Source organism: Annulohypoxylon maeteangense, assembly GCF_022496945.1.
Source record: "Annulohypoxylon maeteangense strain CBS 123835 unplaced genomic scaffold GGS22scaffold_19, whole genome shotgun sequence".
NCBI lineage: Eukaryota > Fungi > Ascomycota > Sordariomycetes > Xylariales > Hypoxylaceae > Annulohypoxylon > Annulohypoxylon maeteangense.
In genome coordinates this window covers 181,422-200,461 of record NW_025953266.1, presented here as the reverse complement: position 1 = coordinate 200,461, position 19,040 = coordinate 181,422, and the positions used below count along the sequence as shown (strand labels likewise).

Sequence of the window (19,040 nt, the reverse complement as noted above, 5' to 3'; positions counted from 1 at the left end):
CTTACCCCAATTTCAGGTAACCGTTCTAGAGTGCTCCATCAGTTGATCTATCATTTTGGGGGGCTTCAGTGCGCTGAAAGCCAGCATGGCACAAGCCACTTTACGCGCTACCGATTTCGCGTTGATAGGGGTTTTAGCGGCAAACGCGTCTCCAAACGCGCCTCAAGTCAACCCCCATTTAACAAGGTTACCAAATTTTCAGCTTCTCAACTTTGACCTTCTACAATAAAATTGTCTTAAATCCAACCCCTTTTATATTCCTGTGTCAGCTCAATCGAGTTCGAATGGTTTCCCACACATTATTCATGATTTGTTTAAGAAACTAGTATTGTGCAACATTGCGAGTAAATCGTTCACATTGCCCTCTTTACGTCATCTCGAACAACGGGATTTAGCCCGAGTTCTAGCTCGACTCCTACCTCCACATCACCTACGACCACACCTACCATTTCCCTCGAATCTCGCAAATAGACTATTCACGATGTCGTCCCTTAAACGCAAGAACAACTCGGCCCCAGACTCGAATAAGAAACCTAAAGTCAACGCGAGCATAACGTCCTTCTTCGGAGCCCCGAAGAGCTCTCCCGGCGCTCCCCCCTCCTCGCCTCTATCAGGGGCCAAACGACCCGATGCGCCGGCCCTCAAGTTCGACAAGGCGAAGTGGGTAGCGGGTCTGACGCCCGAGCAGAAACGCCACCTGCAGCTCGAGATCCAGACTTTAGATTCCAGCTGGCTGGCCCACCTGAAGGATGAGATCGTCACCCCGGAGTTCATCGAGCTGAAGAAGTTCCTCGAGAGCGAGGTTAAGAGCGGACAGAAGGTGTTCCCGCCTAGAGAGGATGTCTATTCTTGGTATGCATTTTCTCTTATACTTACCTGTCTAAATACCCCATATACCTACCTATCTTTCCTCTAGTCTACAGCCTACAATCTACTCTATATACCTACCTCCACCACAATCCCACAACCCTCACCACTAACACTAACACCCCTCCCAGGTCCCGCCACACCCCCTTCAGCAGCGTAAAATGCGTAATCCTAGGCCAAGACCCGTACCACAACATAAACCAAGCCCACGGCCTCGCCTTCTCCGTGCGTCCCCCGACACCATGTCCGCCCTCGCTGCGCAACATGTACATCGCGCTAGGCAAAGACTACCCCTCGTTCAAGCCCCCGCCGAACAAATCCGGGCTACTCACACCATGGGCGGAGCGCGGCGTGCTGCTGCTGAACACATGTCTCACCGTGCGCGCGCACGACGCGAACTCCCATGCGAAGCGCGGCTGGGAGCGGTTCACGCAGAAGGTGATAGACGTGGTGGCGCAGCGACGGACGCGCGGGGTCGTGTTTCTGGCGTGGGGAACGCCGGCGGCGAAGCGCGTTGCGAAGGTCGATGTTAAGCGCCATCTCGTCCTGAAGAGCGTGCATCCAAGTCCGCTGAGCGCGTCGCGCGGGTTTTTCGACTGTGGGCATTTCAAGGCGACGAATGAGTGGCTTGCGTTAAGGTATGGCGAGGATGAGGTTATTGATTGGGGATTAGGGAATTGTAGTACTTTGGTTAAGAAGGAGGTGGTGAAGAAGGAAGAGGAGGTGAAGGAGGAGGATAAGGAGGAGGCTACGCCTGATGTGGTGGTGGGGGAGTTTGATGATGATGATTTCGAGGAGGAGAGTAAGATCTTGCAGGAGATGGGTGAAGAGGGGAAGGCGGATAGTGTAAAGTCGGAGTAAACCTTGCCGAGTGAGTGTTCTGGGCTTGGTATTCGGAAATAAGGGGTAAGGCGTTCGGAGACCTTTCGTCCTACCTGTGTAGTATACTGTCTGGTGTTCAATGGTCTAGATGGGACAGGCGTGTCCTCGCGGCATATCAAGATTGTACAGTACATACGGGATTAGTTAACATGCCCTTCCGAGGGAAGTTGTTTAAGGGAGTAATAGTTGCTTCAAAGTCCTAGGCCGCACAATAAAACAATGATTGTGAACTTGAAGGGTTGTTAACTGTATTAAGGGTGCCGATATTTGATGGTCACCACTATCGTGGTTGATAATATGTAGTCCATTATTGAACGCCTATATTCGATGTCGTACTATTATATAGGCCGTAAGACTGGATACGCGTCGGAGCTGAATAAGCACGTCTGGGCTGCAAAGATATTACGCAAGAGGAGGATTCAAGTGTCTCCTCGGCGGATTTGACGGAAATTCTCTCAGGGTGTCGTCTAACCTTAGGAAAAGGAGGCCACGATTTTTCAGCCTGGACTTGGAAGTTGGAAACGAAGAGATCGTGTCTCAAAACGTATCACCTGAGACACTCGTGACCAAGCAAAATAGTGCTCATCTAAACGTCGTTATTACTCACTGTAGATAGAGATTCATAATTGCCGGGTCTAGCCTTCTAAAGATGACTAGAAGAATGCTTGAGAAATAGTTGCGCAAGGGGTTTGGTACTCTGGTAGTTAATAATTGCAAGGCCAGAGTCAAGAGACTGCAGGATCGATTCGATATGGAATAGCAACCATGACACCGAGATCTTAGCGCATAAATAGATCCGCGACAATGCGCAATTACTGCTTCGTATTCTGCTATCCGTGCTAGTTCGCAAGGCTGTTAGAATAGCGAAATGTCATCATCGGCATTAACTTTATGGAGACATGGCAAGGCTGCTGAAGGATCTGTCTCGGGAACCGGTAATGGACAGACCTGGATACCCCACCCGATATGTATTGTTACATGCCGTCGTTGCATTGGGCGGGGTTAAATAGGACGTTTCGGTTTTTGTGGTTCTGTTCCGCCAGAAAGCATCTGAAAGATATTTGCTTCTGATAGCAACGATGGGGAATATCTCGAAAATATAGCCCATGGATACTCTTGGATATGTTTCTGCGAACATGTTAGATCGAGAGAGGCTAATGTACATCAGCATGCGTTCTGGGGTTATCGTAGTTGTGGGAACAGTTAGAAGTGAGATCACACGCTAAATATGCAGGTCCCTTGGTCCCCTGAATTCCGTATGCAAGGCGTGCCACACCTCTGCACACCATCTTGTCATCCTGAAGCGAGTTGTAGATAGATCCAAACATGGTTAGTGGCCTACTCTAGGCTCCGGACGGCTCAAGCAGACCTAAGTTTCAGATTTAGGGCTTCCAGAAGCTGTCGTTTTTTCTATAATCCTTTGCATCAGCGCTCCCACCAGATGAGCCGTAAGATCCGAAGGATGGATAGGCTGAATCAAGCAGCAGTTCAACTGCACTATGCAACTGATGCTAGTCGTACCAAGTCTCTTGAAGAGTAAAACGCCGTTATTGGATGCGAAAATAGTCGCGGCCACTGTGGACACGCAGGACACGTCTTCAAGGTCCGGAGATCCAATCGTATTCATCTTCACTGCACCAATGGCTCGCAGACAAGTCCGTCCAAATCAGGCTTCGCCTTTCCGGTGACTTCACTACATTGCCAACTCATCCAAACCCTAGTTTAGTAAAACTGACTGGTCGAGCTAGACCCAATGGTTATCGCGAATTAATTGGCCTCGACTCCCGAATGATGAGTTGTGCTTATGCAAGGTTGACGCCTATAAAATAGATGAGCTGGATCAATGAAAGGGAAAGGAGGCGCGAATAGATATTGTCTTGGCATTTGTTTGAATCATTTATCTTAATGATTGATGACCATGGAAAATACCAACAGCATTTTCTCCAACGGGCTGACGAAGCGAATTTCATATTGATAGAGCACATGTTCATTCGTGTTGTTTCAACATCGATCGTTGCACAGCACGAACACGACCACGGCCACATACAGGACAGGATCCAGATTGAATACAGCTTCAAACGACAGAAAGGGGGGGATTAGGTAACGTATGTTGGACGAATCCGGAAAACGGTGACATTGAAGGTGGTGGCACTTGTATAGAATTGCCGATGGTGTTCCGATAATGCTCAACCCCTTCTGCTCAAATCTCAATCTGCAGGACAAGAATCGAGTTGGTGCCGATCGATACTAGCTCAGGTGGTATTCCATATCACAACCGGCGGTAATATAATAAACGTCCACAACGGTGAGATGCGCCCGATTAAGCAGGAATATGATGGTAAATTCCCGAATGCGTTCCTAAAAGAGTTCCAGTTCAGGTGTTGAAGTGAAGCCATCGTCAAGGTTTTATTTGACGCAGAATCAGCTGTCCGGGTCCGATAATTTGCATGCAGACCTGAGACTAAGCTGGAAACCAATTTACCAATAGCCTGGTAGTGACATGGTCCTTGGTCCAAAAGCTACGGACTTAGTTTTCGTGCTAGCGAAAAGCAAACATGGAAGTTCGCAGGTCAGCTAGACGAAAAAAAAAAGGTGAAGAAGAAAAAAAAAGTAGAGAAAAAAAATACACAGGTGGAACATTATTGTTTCCGTATTATGGTAAATCTTGACATTCAGATGCGGGCGAGCGAGTAAACGTAGCTGAATGTACGATAAGGTGCATCTCGAATGTGAGGGTTGAAAAAGAAAAAGGTCGAAACTGGTCTAGGTCCTGGGTTCCTACATACCAAAGTAGACGGATGACCTCAAAGAACGACCTAGGATAGCGGTTGACCTCTCAAAAAAGTCTGACCGGGCAGTACCCGGTCACCACTTCCCGCCCTGTAATTAAATTAGAGTTATTGAACGCGGACGCGAATTTGACAAGTATCATCAGCCCTGTTAGAGGCATGGAAGTGACTTTCGAGATACCTGGATATCCTAGCTCCAATTTAGTTCAACTCTTAAAATCCAATGGTGCCCTGACCAAGTTGACCAATGCGTTCCTGCTTCACCTTCCCCACCTAAGCAAGCCCAGAGCTGATATACCCAATCACACCTCTTAGACCAAGCAACTCCTACCTCACAAGCTAGAACAAAAAGAACTAAAATAATCTCCCTAAACGACGCTTCTCCTAAAAGGGATAGTCCAGGCAGGTGCACTAATGTACGTTGAACTAGCTTGGAGGTACGTGTTGTATGTACCCTAGGTAAGGTAGTATCGATGTAGCTTGAGATTTGGGGGGGAAGTCGCGAGGATGGGATTGATGGGTTGACTGGCTTCCTTGAATAGATAGTATGCTATCCTCGTTGAAGTTTGAAGCGGCCCCTTAATAATAATTATTTTTTCCATCTTCTCCCCTTCGACTGACGATTAGAAGTTTTTGAAACCTTTTCCCATGCGTGCATCTTGATACCCTTCGTTTTACTACTTCACTACTTCAGCACTTCACGCATTATCCGTGAAGTCTTCAATTCTAATCGTTTGATATTTTCGTTCTCTTTTTTTTATTTTTCATTTTTCCTTTTTCTTTCCCGTCCCCGTCGAGGTGTGTGGTGCGCCTCCCCCTATTAATTCCATACCCTGGAAAGTTGAAGTTTTCCCGGCAGAGAATATCTCAATCATACCCATCGTACCCATCAATATCCCCGTCTGAACGGTGTCGGTGTCGAGCAATAACAATTTGATATTATTACTACTTGATACCCAACCCAACCCCCACCCCAGTGTGCGCAACTTGGTCCAAGTCCCCCAAGTCGTCTATCGTCTACCGTCTTTCTCTTCAAACATCTTATGCGTTAGCCTGTGCCAGACCTCCCACTATCAAAACACCCACTCGGCTATCTATTTCCAAGATTCTTCAATCTCTAGACGTGTCGTCTCGTATCCATCTACATAACTACCTCCTCACAACCAATCACCATGCCGAGCCTCTTCTCGAGAATAAGGGGCAAGGATGGAGCGAAACTGAAGTCGAAAAAGAACGCCCATCTTAACGACTTGACGCATCAATTGTCCAACAAGCCGCGCTGGGAAGATGCATACACGCGAACAACCATCGAGCCAGAAGAAGTCCAAGAACTAATCAAGATTTGTACAGAGGAGCTTAAAGCAAGAGGTACCCAATTAATCCATATGCTTTTATTCTTTCACGTTAAAATAAATTACGTACGCTAACGTGTTCGCATTGGATAGCTCTCGATCTACCCTTTCTTCTTCTCCCATTCCGCCCAACTTCTGACCCTAGCGCTGTACGCACCTTTATCCGCCACTTTTTCGATGGCAACCAAAACTTGCGCGGTGAAGCCCTCCTGCAGGAGCTACGGATGACCGAGCCTATGGTATGTCTTAATAGAGCGAAATGCGCTGGTTCGGTAGACAATTATTAATATAGATACATTCAGGTTATATCCGGTGTTCTGAAATGGTGCTGGAGCAGACTACAGGGTGGCATCGTGGGATGGGATGCCTACGAGCTATTCAAGGTTGGAGAGCAAGGTATGTTTAGCTCGTCTAACGAATATACGAGATACGTGCTAAGAAATTGCCTTTTACTTAGACTCGAGCATGGCGCGCGACTCCTTCTCGACTTTTATCCCATTAAGCGTTGAGAACCAGGCAAGATCCCAAATCATCTTCAACTATTTTGATTTACTCTCCGCCATCGCAGCTCATGGCAAATCCAATGGCTTTGGTGGCCGTAAACTGTCTCGTATGGCGGCATGGTGGGCCTTCGACCATAAGGATGCCGGTAACGGTTTTGAAGGCGGGTACAAATCGTGGTTGAGGTTTGTACAGCCCTAAAGTCGCGTCTTTAACGGTTTACTGATAAATACTAGCGCTGCTGATGCTACGAGCCACATGTTCTTTGCCTACTTGAGATCCTTATCTCCCCAGCAAGCTCGTGCGGGCATATCCATGCTCCCGATGTCCCTGCAGAAACTCCTGCAGGAAACCGAGTATCCCCCGCAAACTCCGTCGTTATTGATGTCATCTACCTACAAGGTTGTCATGATTGTTGATACCGTATCACCGACACCATTTGCACTCCTGCGCCGTGCTAACCATTTCCAATATCGCGATGAAGATCAAGCGCTTCGTGAATTTTCCGAATTCGAGGATCCCGTAAAGGCTCTAACTGAAGAATGCCGCAGAGTTCTCAAAGCGATTTCTCTCGCAAATCAATCTCAGGTTTCTAGCTCGAAGCACTCAACTAGTCTACGAGATGCTTCATGGTCGCGATTCGAGGATATCGGTTTTGGGGATACCTTAGAAGAGGAGGAAGAGGATGAGGAGACAGTTAAGATTAACCAGATTCGAAATCCACGCGGGCTACGAACCACCCCGGCATCAGGTGGAAACCTTGGAAGACCAACTACACCCTCTTGGGCCGATTTCCTGTCTTCCGGTTTCGTCGATGATGCGCCGAATAGTCCGTCGAACCTCTTGCTACCACCAGATAAGATCCTGCCACCTATCGAGACGGTTGTCCGACAACGTAGTTCGCAATCGCACCGCCCACGATTGGAAAGCACGACTCAGCTGGAACCCGGTGAATTAGCTAGCATTAGTCGATTTGACCTCGATGACGCGTTTTGGTGGGTGTGGATGAGCAGTTTGGCCCCCGAGGAGACTGCTGAGCGTAAATCTGCGTTTGGAAGATGTTCCGTAGTCGAGACGCTCATCCGCCAAGGCCGGTGGCTTGTGATGGAAGAGATGGTGAAAGGTGCCGCTCCGGAACCTGGTGCGAATGCCTATATTGCAGAGAAGAAAGGCTTCTTCAGTTGGACTAGGCGTGGACGAGGCGTGTCCCGAAGCAAATCAACCTCGAAACCGATTGCCGGTGGCCAGTCGAACCCTGGTACTGTTACTGGTGCTGGTTTAAGCAAGACCAGCATTGGACCCGACCAGCATGCGAAGATTCAGGCGGCCGCGCAAAAACTTCAAGCTAAACAGCTCCAGGAACAACAAACACTCCCAAAGGCGGAAAGGCGTGGACGTACGGATGCCGATGTTCTCAAGGAAAAGACCAACAGCATTCTTACCCTACAGCCGGGCGTGGTGAACGTGGCCTCTCCGGCTATGAAGTGGGCGAACAAGTACGACAAGGAAGCTATTCGTGAGGCGTATCTCGGCAACGCCTTTGCCGGTCGTGGTATATCACAAACATCCCTTCAGTTGCCTAGCCATCCACCAGCGAACGGACTCGTGACAAATGGCAGTAGCCTAAAGCTAGAAGCATCAGAACATGCTCCATCTCCGGCCGTTGCCCCGCCGCCCCCACCACCGCAACCGCAGGCGCAACCCGAACCCGAACAAGAATCCCCGGTCATGATCACACCTGTTGCGACTTCGCCACCGGTCGCGGAAAAGAAGCTTGAAGCTCCGCAGGGAATTCACCCCGCAGAGCGATCAGGACCCACGGGTAGAGATTCGCCTTTGCCCCCACCTCCGCGTGAAGAGAACTTAGAAGCTGCTCGGGAAAATATGCTTTCCCCGGTACCGAGTAGCCCTGAGAATAAGAAGCACAAAAAGCTCCACAAGGATGACAAGAAGACCGGCGGATTTAGAAAGTTGTTCGGCCGAAACAAGAATCGACAGTCCAAGTTGCCCGAGAATGCAGCCACCGACATCAATAGCTTCCTTGCTTCGGAACCATCGCAGATAGCGCGAAGTGCTTCGCCAGCGCAGAAACCTCAACCGGTTCCTGTTGAGTCAGCTTTAGAGGCACCGGAAGAACGACCGGAAGAAAAGACGCCTACGCAAACACCGGTCACGCCGGTGCCCCAAAAGTCATCCTACGACCCATCTATCGATGACAACCTGTCTCGCGTTGATACCGCAGAGGCCGCAGAGGCTCATCATGAGTTCTCTCGTTTCGACCAAGGGCCGCTCGTAGAGCAACCTGCCTTTGTCCCTGACGAGGATCAGAGTGTTGATTCGGCCGCACCGCCGCCGATTGCTAGACATCCCAGTAACCACCCCCCTACCGACGAAGACGACGATGCGGGCGCACCGTCACCCTCCGTCCCGATGCAAGATCGATGGGCTGCTATTAGGAGGAACGCAGCCGATCGCGCCGCACGACAGAGTGAGGAGCAGAGTCGGGGTGCGTATAGCAAGACCACGGATGGTGATGACGACACCAGTGGTGAAGAGAGTAAGAGTCACATTCTTCTGTCTAGTACTATGCAATACACCTGCTAACATGTGACAGCTATTGAATCTCGTGTAGCTCGAATTAAGGCCCGCGTTGCCGAGTTAACCGGGAATATGGATGGTGCCGCTGGACCCGGAACGCCTCCTAGTCGCCGCTAGGGGCGGTATTTTAGATGAAGACTTGGGTACGAAACAATACGGATATCAGCATTAAACATTCGCCTACATCATTTCGCCTAGAAGCCATGGATTCCAGATGCATTCTTCCCTTTAGTAGCATTTGGCACGTGTCAAATGTTCCTTAATACAACCAACCAGCCTTGTGCGCTTTTTTTTCTATTTCAATGATACCACTGGAACATGCCGTTTCATGTTCCCTTCCCAACCAGGACCAGGACCAGACTGGGATTTAGTTTTTCGCTAATTTGAACTTCGGCGTTTGAAATCAAACCACCACCCTTTGGGAATTCGCGAATGGGAGAATGGTCACGGTTCGGTCTCTTAGCAAAAATCGTTTTCAAGGCGATACAGTAACCCTGGACGAAGGAGGCATAGCTTGGCTATGGATCGGATATTCTTGGGTTGCTGCCTACGCCAGCCAAAAAAAAAAAGAAGAACATCAAACATGTGTTATTGCAGATTAATCCTTTCGGTCGTTTCTGGTTTTTCGAGTTCGAGGAGTAATGAGACGACTAGGGGTAGGAGATACCCATTCGCAAACAAACGGGGGACGGAAAGAGCTTGGAAGATACCTAGGTACTTTATTCGATAAGAGTGCCAACGCATTTGCGTTCTTTTCTTTAATTACTTAGACGATGAGTCTTTCGAACTGCTATATCTTGGTGACATGTTCGGTTCGTGAGTTGTTAGGTAGATGCTATTTTCTTAAGCTATGAGCCAGCCTCCAATGCCTATCGAATTAAGCTGGGTAACGGCCAACTGGGTATATTTGCCCACACAACCATCATTTCTGATATTCAAAGTAAATATTATATCCTCCCTTTCTCATCTCATCATCATGTCTTGAAAGGTGGAAGGGTAGAGCATAGGACGCCGGTTAATGTTTTTGCTGTGGACATGGTAGATCAGATGTTGAATTCAATAGCCAAAAATATATACCTTATTCTCATCCATCTACCTACCTACAGTTTGATATATCGATATAATACCATTTAGGATGATAATAACACAAATTCGATCTTAACTAATCCTTGGGACATGGGAACTCATGGATTAGATTTATTCAAGCAGGTACCTAGTAATACTTAACTTACCTTTCCCATATCTTCATATCTCCATCTGTGTCCACACATTCGTGTAGCCATTGAAAGTACTCGATGAGGCTATCCAACGTTACCTATATAGGTATAGTAATACGCAATCGTGTTATTGAAACCCCCCATCGAGTAAGTTCGATCTGAGTCTAGATTAGTATAATCAGTGAATCTAGGATGTTGCTATAAGATTGAGCCACCAAATTCAGAGCTCGTTTCCCTGATTCGGAGTATCTCTTTTTTTTTTCCTAGCCGTGTGGATTAGATGGCGTTCTAGTATACGTAATCATATATTATATCAAACGTACTTTGCATTATGCCGGTGGGCTTTTTGGCATCATCAGACAGCATGGTTGAGAAATTTAATGTACGATGACGTGCTCTTGACTCAGCTCCCTGTTGTAAAGGTTCTTTTCCATCCGTACAGCACGATGCCTGCCTACTAAGTCTTCGGGCTTGAATCTAGACAGATAAGAGGTCAATGGACCTTATTTAATCTAATATGTTCCTCTCATGACCCCTTACTCGTTTTTCGCTTCTTCACTTTCTTCCTTCATAGACCTAATGTGTCCTTAATTCAGTATCATATCTAATATATTGTATTAATCAGATCATGGTTGACCAATGGCTATGTCTTAGAAGTCGTACAAAACCGAAAGCCACAACCAGCCATCGGAGCTCCCTGCCTATTCGGACCACCGACATGGAACCATGAGACAGGTGGCTTATAAAGGCTTTCTTCTACTTTCTCATTTGCTAGCTTGAGTATGGCAGGTATGGGTAAGAGATAAGGAGAGCTTCACAACATATTTAGGTACATATACGGGTATAGTACAACGTCCCCCCACGTATCTCCCGGGTGGTATAACACCCGTTCCCGAATCCCTATCGTTCTATTCCCCTTCATATAGGGTATGAGACATAGCCACGCGTCTATTCTTGCCCTATCCCGCCCCTATTCCATGAAGATAATAGCCTACCTACGTGATAGCCTAGAATGACCTCACCAGCTAGGTATTTGGAAAGACTCGAAACCAGCCCTACAGTTGGGTTGCACGAAGTTACTGGTATGTATGTACACTATTATCTTTCACTGGTTGGTGAGGATCTACGAAGTTTGCACTAAAACAGCCACCGCTTACTTTTTACCCACATCGAGTTAAAATAGGGGTAATTTACTTGACACCTTCAATGTGGCTACATACACGCCAAGTATTATTACACACAGTCCTTTCGGGGAATAAAGACCACGGCGTGACTTGAGAAAAGCAGAATAGGGGCGTGGATGTATGATAATGTACGATAGATCGACGTATGGGGCTTCTAACATACATACCACGGCACCTACTCATCTGGTTCAACGCACCAAATCGAGGATTCGAGTCAACCTTGAACACATCGTTCGAACCATACCTAATCTCACAATGCACGACATCCATCCCCTACCTACATCGAGCTTACCCCCAAACCACCGTAAACCCCCCACCCCTTTCTCACCCATAATCCACCGGCACGTGTAATAGCCTACTCCAGGAGCGTCAACGTCAGCCAGCCCTACCGATCCCGGCAGTGAACAAAGTGCCAAGACCCCGATCCAAGCCCCTCAGCACTTCTAGTACCCATCCATGCAGGTCTAAAACATTACAAAAGCACAGCAGCGTCGTGGGCCACTCAACGTAGCCGTAGAAGGATAGATGCTGCGGGACCTGCATGCTAGCTCAACCGCCTACCAACGCGGGACTTCAGCTCGACGGGTTGGGGGCCGTTTACCTTTCCCGTCTGGGTATTCCGTTACGGAGATACTTATGGATGGATCTATGACTTACATCTAAGTACCAACTTACCAACCTACCAACAATATCCACTCACACGTGTCTCTCTGCACTTACATACATATATACATACATACATACATACATACATACATACATACGAACCTACATTCCTACATCCCTAGGTACCTACGGCAGATAGGATACTGGTATGACCGCATAGCCCGCCTTAGACTATTCCAGATCCAAGCCCACGACCCGCGCCGCCGTTCCCAGATCCCCGGTTACGTGACCACTAGCCCGCTTACCTAGGTACCTTCTTTCTCCCACACCTCTCTCTGCCTCTCTACTCTCCACCAATACCCGTCTCCCACCCGTTTCCCTAGGCAAGTGAAGAAGCAGAAGCCAGTTCCAGATTAAACTAAGCCCTCATCCTCCTTCACCTAGGCCTTACGATGCGGCTCCGGAACGTCTTAGCAATACCCGGTATGTATTACATACATTCCCACAACCTAGGAGGTGGAAGGGGGGAACACAAAGACCGGATTTCAAACCCGCCGCGTCCGTAGTCAGCAAGGGATTGGCGAAGAAGCCGTCGTCACCACTTAACACGAGAACGGGGCATACACACACGCCTACTTACCTACCTACCTATCTACCTACATATAGTACCTAGAACACGGTAGCTGGAGCCCTACCTACTACATATCTGCCATATACCGAGCAAAGACGCTTACGAATCCCGTAATCCCGAAAAGAAGACAAGGCAAGAAGAACACCCAATCTGCCTCGTCCCGTGCGTCACCCAGGCACCCAGGCACCCCAGCTCACGTAGGTCAAGGGTCACAGCTCAGCTGAACTGCCTCTAGCTAGGACCGGGTTACCTACCTAGTACTTACGCCTACCTAGTATTGGCTCCCTCTCACCCTCCCCAGCTCCCACGACGTCATCGCTGACCCGTAGGATTGGACCAGCGATCGTCCATTGGTGGTTGCTCCCATCCTCCATCAATGTCAATATCAACGTCAAACGTGATTACCTACCTACGCTGTACACATATACATACCTAACTACACAAGCAATATCACCAACCTTGCCAGAGTGCCATTGAGCCCGAGCCCCTTTTCGTACATACCTAGTCACAAATCTAGAAATCACAGGAGAAGCGGCAAAAGGTAAAAAGTAACAGCTTTCAAAAGTCAAATGCAAGTCTCATTCAGGATCTGGTAACATGTGCCCATTACCATCCGCCTCTGGTATCTCTAACAACCTAGATAGTATACAAGTCCGTAAAAAACGCCGTCCCATGTTCGCCTCAAAAAAGTTTCCTCTCAAACTTTTTTTTTCTTCCCGGATAGAATGCGATGAAGCTAGTTAATCACAAATTCCATTACTCATTCGTCATGTCCGTCTCTCTAAATCAACCGGCATCGGCAGTAGCGAGCTGTCGAGTCGTATAAAATTTTGAGCTTTGAGATCGAGGGTAAAACATAAAAAACATAACCATGATAAAATAAAAAAAAACACCGCCAGAGCGCCACGCCGATGCTGTGGAGTAAAAACAAATTGCATGGCGCAAAACATAAATGAGCGAATCCGCCGCAGTTTGAAGTTCAAGCCAGCAAATGCTAGGTAAAACACACAGGGAGGTATCCAATAGCTTCATGATCCAGGTGCAGATGCCCTCCGATGCTCTCTATAAGATGTTGTACAATTGCGAGTCGCGGTATAAACAAACTTGTAAATCAAAGAATAATAATATAAGGGGGTAGTCGGATGGCGTCAGTGAGATAAATGTACACTCGAGGGCGGCTAGCTGTCAACCCTAATCCTCTTGGGCTCACCGCCGTCCGGTCCGTCCGGATGGCCAGCGGTTATATCTGGGCTCTTCCGCTTTGTGGTACTCGGGCCATTGTCGTCCCTTAGAAAGGAAGGACCTGAGCCGACCACCGGCGTAGCAAAATTTAGAGGACTAGGAAGGGTGTTGCTGTCGCTACCTCGAAAGTTCCACTCGGGATAAAATGAACTAGGGCTTGGCAGGAATTCATTATTGAGGAACCTTGATGGAAGGGCCGAAACGGGAGTATCGATATTCATGGAATTATTGTTCTGGGTCTGAGGATGGGGTCTAGCGAATGGGTTTGGCGGCCCAGTTGCCCCTGCAGATAGCATAGCCGACGCCGAAGGTGAAGGAGGCGGAAGAACTACACCGGCCCCAGGACCTTCCGCACCATTCCGGCGAGCGGATTGTGCGGTAGATTCCGTGGTGGTGCGGGGAGAGGTAGCCGTGTCGCCGCCGGCAGTGCTACCGGCTTCAGACTGCTCCTCGGGAATTTGCACCTTTAGGCGGGGCCGCGAACCACCACCGACCTTCAAGCTATTAGAGCGAGAAGGGGGGGTAAATGTCGTTTCGGGGATTGTAGGTATGGAATTGCGGGAATTAGGCAGGTTGGAGGTGTTAGAACGTTGCGGCAGAGGTGGAGATGAGTTGGATTTGGCACGCGATACAGCGCCAACATCCACAGATTGAGACCGATTCACATCATCCTTACTACGGGGTTCCGCGTTGAAAGAATCCAGATGCATAGACAGGATCGATTGATTCTCATCAATCGGAGTAAAAATGCTGTGTCCCTTACGTTGCGGTAATTTTTTAATCGCCGATGTCGTATCTAGCAAACGTTGGCCGGTCCTCTCCTGGAGTGGTTCGTGCTTAGGCTCTATAGGTGCAGGAAGTTGTTGGGGTTCTGCCATTGATTGCGATAACTGTGGCTGTTGCTGCTGCGGGGGTTCCAGATGCTGAGGAGGCGGCTGGGGAGGAGACATATGAGGAGTTTGCTGAGGTGGCATTTGATGAGTTGGTTGCGGCGGAGAAGGACGCGGTGGCTGGTTCTGTGGAGGACCTTGCGGAGGGTAGTTAGGAGGCACGGATGACCGGCGCTGATCTTCCATATACGACTGGACCGGACCGTGCTGTTGGGTAGAAGCGTATTGATATTGACCTGGAGCTGCTGGCGGAAGACCGTGGTGATAGGCAGGCTGGCTTTGCGGGTTGTAAATAGCAGGCTGAGGCATGTACGCGTAGCCGTTGGTAACTTGCTGAGGTGCGCCTTGTTGAGGGACACGTAGATCGCGGCGGAAATCGTTTCTGGATGAGGGTCGGGATGCGATTTGTGGCTGCGGGGTGTGACTTCGAGGCGCGAATGGCATTCCGTTAATGGGAGGCGACGCGGAAGGAGTGTGGTGCCTAAGATGAGGGAAAGGCGGTTGGCCTTGGAAATGGGGAGGAATCATTTGAGGCTCGACAGACCCTTCGTGGCCGTGAGGGGGAGTACCGTCGCCGTCTTCGTCATCATCGTCATCGCCACCGTTGAAGTCGTGAGGACCTTTGTGCTCGTTCGGACCGCCATGCTATTTTATTTGTTAGTGATATTGCCACCGTATATTCTGCGAAATGGGTAAAACCGACATATTGGTATCTTGTAATCAAATCTCGCATATCGCCCGAAGAGTACTCGTAGAGCTTCTTGTTGCTACCAAAGATGAATACGGCGACATCGACAGAGCAGAGCACGGACAGCTCGTGCGCCTTCTTGAATAAACCGCCCTTTCGCTTCAGGAATGTGCTATATGGTAAATATATTAGCCGCTGACGCGGGAGAGCGTAATCAGATTGAGGGGTCTCAATCGCTAGAAAGAAGCTTACACAGAGCGGTTTCTGTCATCCTTAATGGCTTTGATTTCAATCTTTCTTCGTCCCATCTTGACTTAATCTATATATTTGCGATAAATAGATAGAGAAAAGAAATAATATAGAGAAAAAGAGAAAAGAGTCGTGTGTTAAGTGATAAGGCTTCGCCTCCCAATTGCCGCCGAAGGATTCTTAACTCGGCGATTATAGATCCCTTAATTCGGTTGATAGTGACACCGCGATATGTGGTGGCATGAAAAAGCGTAAAAGAGTGTTTCTTGTCGTCTCCCAAAGCTTCAAACGGTGAGGATTGAGAATTAAAAGAAGGTTATTTCTGACAGGCGGGAAGAAAGTTCGGGCTAGTAATAGTAGCGGAACTAGTAGTAGTATACGTAGTATAAGTAGTATGTATATACTAGACTTGCGATTCGGTCGATGACTTAATCTGACGTGAAGGGGGGCTGGAGGGCTGAATAGTCCAAATGATGGTTGGTTAATGATGATGAGTAGTAGTAATAGTGGTAATAATTGTAATAGTTGTAATAGTTGAGTAGTATAGTGAGCGGATATGTAGTTGATCGAAGGGAAAGAAAAGGTTGAAGGGACTCGATGATAATAAGGATATGAATGAGGATGAGGAGAGGAATAGGCCGGTTTAAAATTTTGAAACGGCTGGCTCGCCGGTGATATTTGAAAGGGTTTATCCACAACGGAAGAGGAGTAGGGAAATAAGTGCTGGAGAAAAGGTGGAGGTGTCGCGGTAGAAGTATCAACAGAAATGTCTCTCTTCCTATGTGCTTGTGTGTAGTGCAATGCACTCGAAGTCTGATAAACAACTAGGCTATGATGGGATTTGTCGTCTTTTCTTCAGTTTCCGAAGATATACATTGATACAATACATCAATCGCTGCACTACTTGGGACTTGGGACTTGCAGCACGATGGGGCTGAATCTGGCGTGGATTTCTAATAATAGATAGAATCGTGTTCACTCGAGTTTTTTTTTCTGTGTGCGGGAGAAACTGAGAAAGTGGGAAAGGTTCAAGGAATTTGGGGGGGAAGAAAAGAGTAGGAGGGGGGATGGTGTCACACTCTTTAGGACAAGCACTTGCCTAACATTGTTAACAAGCTAGACACTTGCTAGTCGAGTACATCCATATCCGTACCCTTTTTACCTCTCGACCTAACCTTTTTCGCTAAGAGCGGAACCCTTCTTAGGTAGGTCAACCGTTTGTCGGCCCACTCTACAATCGCTGCAGCACGTTTTTCTGCTTCCTGTGCCACACTTTACCCACACTACATCAGAAAGTCACGTACAAACGTACCTATCGGGTGTCAACCAGGCTGGAATTCAGTAGGATAGATACATGGAGCAGAAGTACCTAAATCTTATGTAAGTCTGATGGTTGGGATGGTCAGAGCTTCCAAACTCGAGGGTCAATTAGGTCGATTAGCGTCAACTAATGTACGGGTATGTACCTTCCTAGCAGCCCAGCCCTAGCTGTGTAGCGCGACCAAGTCCCGCAGGGGGTCCTGGCCGCTTCTCCTGTAGCCCATCAAGCCTGTTGCTCCTGTTGTTCGCACTTGGTTTCTCTGCCCAGAGCTGCTTCTAATGGATAAAAAGGCGGAGGCTGCAAGGACATGCAAAACCAACGGTCCACGGTCACCGGGCACCATCGGACCCTTGGGGCTTAGACGAGCACAAAAGTCTCCATTATTCCAGGGCTCTTTACAAGTCCAGCAAGTCGGATCTTTCAAAGATACATTACATTGGACAAAGTACCATCCATATTGTTCAACAGCCTAGCAACTCGGCAGCCCTAGGAGCAAAGAGTAAGTAAGGTGCAAGGAGCAAGGGACATAGAGAAATCGAGATCTGAATAAAATTCGATCATCATTGTTCGTACCAAGGTGAACAATCAATTGGGTTCGAATTTCGAATTTCGAAGGGAAACCACAACCATAACCACATGCACACAGTGTTTGTTTTCTCCTGTCGTCATCGTCATCGAATTACTACATACTAGTACTATCAATGGTACTATCCATCACTATCGCAAAGTCTCCGTCCCCTAGCCATCTCGCTAAACCAATAACCTTAACTGCACATGGACGATTTGCCGGTTACGAACTCTACCAAGATCCTTATCCGCAGAAAAGTTTCAAGACTTGAAACGGCCCCCAAATTGACTTCCCATCCTACCGTATTTGGTAGAGCCTCACAAGTATATTGTTAGGCTAGTAGATGTATAGTGCGAATTTGAGTAATAGCAGTGGCAGAAGCAGCAGCAGCAGTAGCGACAGAAGTAGCGAATCGTAACTCGCTATGTCAACAAAGAATCCTTTGTCGAGTCAAATTCTCGAACGCCCTTACAGAAGATCTTCGAGTCGCACGACGTCGGCGTTCAAATTGAAGCCAGGGTCATGTGTTCTCATTCTTTGAAAAAAAAAGAATACTAACCTAAGATAAATTACCTACTCAAACTACCGCAACTTCAATCAATTTTGCCGCTCGCCAAACCCGCTAATGGCTCACTAAAACGTGTAAACTCGTACGTTTGTTCCTTGCGCCGTGCAGTTCGCAGCTTCTCGGCTGCTCTCCCATATAGCGCTTTTCCCTCTGACTTCATATGGATAATATCCGTAGGGAGCGAAGGACCCTTGTGGAGATCTGCGAACGCCGGATCCGGGGAAATAAGCCCAGAACGGTCTACCTAGGTCCTACATCCCTCATCAGGTTGGTGGTCATTGATGGTAATTGGTGGTTACTGTTTTGGTTCCTGGATTCTGTGTCTTACATTGCAGAATTGATTTGCTGCCCGCGTCTCCAAGTTTAGAACGAACCATGTATGGTAATGGTTGTATATTGGAGGTAGTATAGCATCAGTATAGCTCTCTTCTCGGGCTTACTCCGTGGCTAGTATACTATGTATAATCGACAATGCCTCCGTCAGGACGTCAGAACGTCAGAACAGAGATGAAGCCGCAAACGCGACACGTTATGAAGGAGAGTGACAAATTCTCCGTCGCCATTGTTACCCAATATCTATGTTTCTAACTTGATCAACCATTCATGAGCATAAAAAATGAATCTAAGCGCGACGGCGATTTGTATCGGAGCTGGCTATTCGGTACCGAACTTTCTCTGCACCAACTTGCGTCAGGTCTTAGGGCTGTTACAATCTCCCGGTAACACGAGCACGACAAAGACGACAAATCGGGACGGTCGAATAGACGATCATAGGAGAGAAATTCGGATAAAAACAGTTGGAGAGACGGTAGGATTCATGTTGCTCGACGGCGCAGCCCTCTTTGGAATCGGAGCCGACATCGAAACACATCTAACAAGATGTCGAT

General features: G+C 48.1%; 3 protein-coding genes across 3 annotated transcripts; 2 read left to right on the top strand and 1 right to left on the bottom strand.

Annotated features, from left to right (window-relative positions):
- Nucleotides 1-153: 153 nt before the first annotated feature.
- Nucleotides 154-1,979, top strand: GGS22DRAFT_172219 (uracil-DNA glycosylase). Its single transcript, XM_047962718.1, has 2 exons — nucleotides 154-852; nucleotides 999-1,979. The coding sequence occupies exons 1-2, from the start codon at nucleotides 482-484 to the stop codon at nucleotides 1,726-1,728; spliced, it is 1,101 nt and encodes a 366-aa protein (XP_047815297.1). The 5' UTR covers nucleotides 154-481; the 3' UTR covers nucleotides 1,729-1,979.
- Nucleotides 1,980-5,145: 3,166 nt separating this feature from the next.
- On the top strand, nucleotides 5,146-9,308 carry GGS22DRAFT_58312 (DUF1708-domain-containing protein). The gene is made up of 6 exons (XM_047967475.1): nucleotides 5,146-5,906; nucleotides 5,984-6,129; nucleotides 6,193-6,286; nucleotides 6,348-6,576; nucleotides 6,628-8,948; nucleotides 9,006-9,308. The coding sequence occupies exons 1-6, from the start codon at nucleotides 5,711-5,713 to the stop codon at nucleotides 9,104-9,106; spliced, it is 3,087 nt and encodes a 1,028-aa protein (XP_047815296.1). The 5' UTR covers nucleotides 5,146-5,710; the 3' UTR covers nucleotides 9,107-9,308.
- A 4,383-nt stretch (nucleotides 9,309-13,691) lies between these two features.
- On the bottom strand, nucleotides 13,692-16,140 carry GGS22DRAFT_58308 (uncharacterized protein). The gene is made up of 3 exons (XM_047967474.1): nucleotides 15,700-16,140; nucleotides 15,463-15,619; nucleotides 13,692-15,404 (listed from the first exon to the last, which is right to left on the bottom strand). Exons 1-3 carry the CDS (start codon nucleotides 15,753-15,755, stop codon nucleotides 13,806-13,808), a joined length of 1,812 nt encoding a protein of 603 aa, XP_047815295.1. The 5' UTR covers nucleotides 15,756-16,140; the 3' UTR covers nucleotides 13,692-13,805.
- Nucleotides 16,141-19,040: the final 2,900 nt, after the last annotated feature.

Excerpts from the sequence above, each read along its gene's own strand:
- GGS22DRAFT_172219 (XM_047962718.1), top strand. The coding sequence starts at position 482 with ATGTCGTCCCTTAAACGCAAGAACAACTCGGCCCCAGACTCGAATAAG. Across the intron at positions 853-998 it reads AGAGAGGATGTCTATTCTTG|GTCCCGCCACACCCCCTTCA; the intron begins GTATGCATTTTC and ends CACCCCTCCCAG.
- GGS22DRAFT_58312 (XM_047967475.1), top strand. The coding sequence starts at position 5,711 with ATGCCGAGCCTCTTCTCGAGAATAAGGGGCAAGGATGGAGCGAAACTG. Across the intron at positions 6,130-6,192 it reads TACGGATGACCGAGCCTATG|GTTATATCCGGTGTTCTGAA; the intron begins GTATGTCTTAAT and ends AGATACATTCAG. Across the intron at positions 8,949-9,005 it reads CGACACCAGTGGTGAAGAGA|CTATTGAATCTCGTGTAGCT; the intron begins GTAAGAGTCACA and ends AACATGTGACAG.
- GGS22DRAFT_58308 (XM_047967474.1), bottom strand. The coding sequence starts at position 15,755 with ATGGGACGAAGAAAGATTGAAATCAAAGCCATTAAGGATGACAGAAAC. Across the intron at positions 15,620-15,699 it reads GATGACAGAAACCGCTCTGT|CACATTCCTGAAGCGAAAGG; the intron begins GTAAGCTTCTTT and ends TTTACCATATAG. Across the intron at positions 15,405-15,462 it reads TGATTACAAGATACCAATAT|CATGGCGGTCCGAACGAGCA; the intron begins GTCGGTTTTACC and ends CAAATAAAATAG.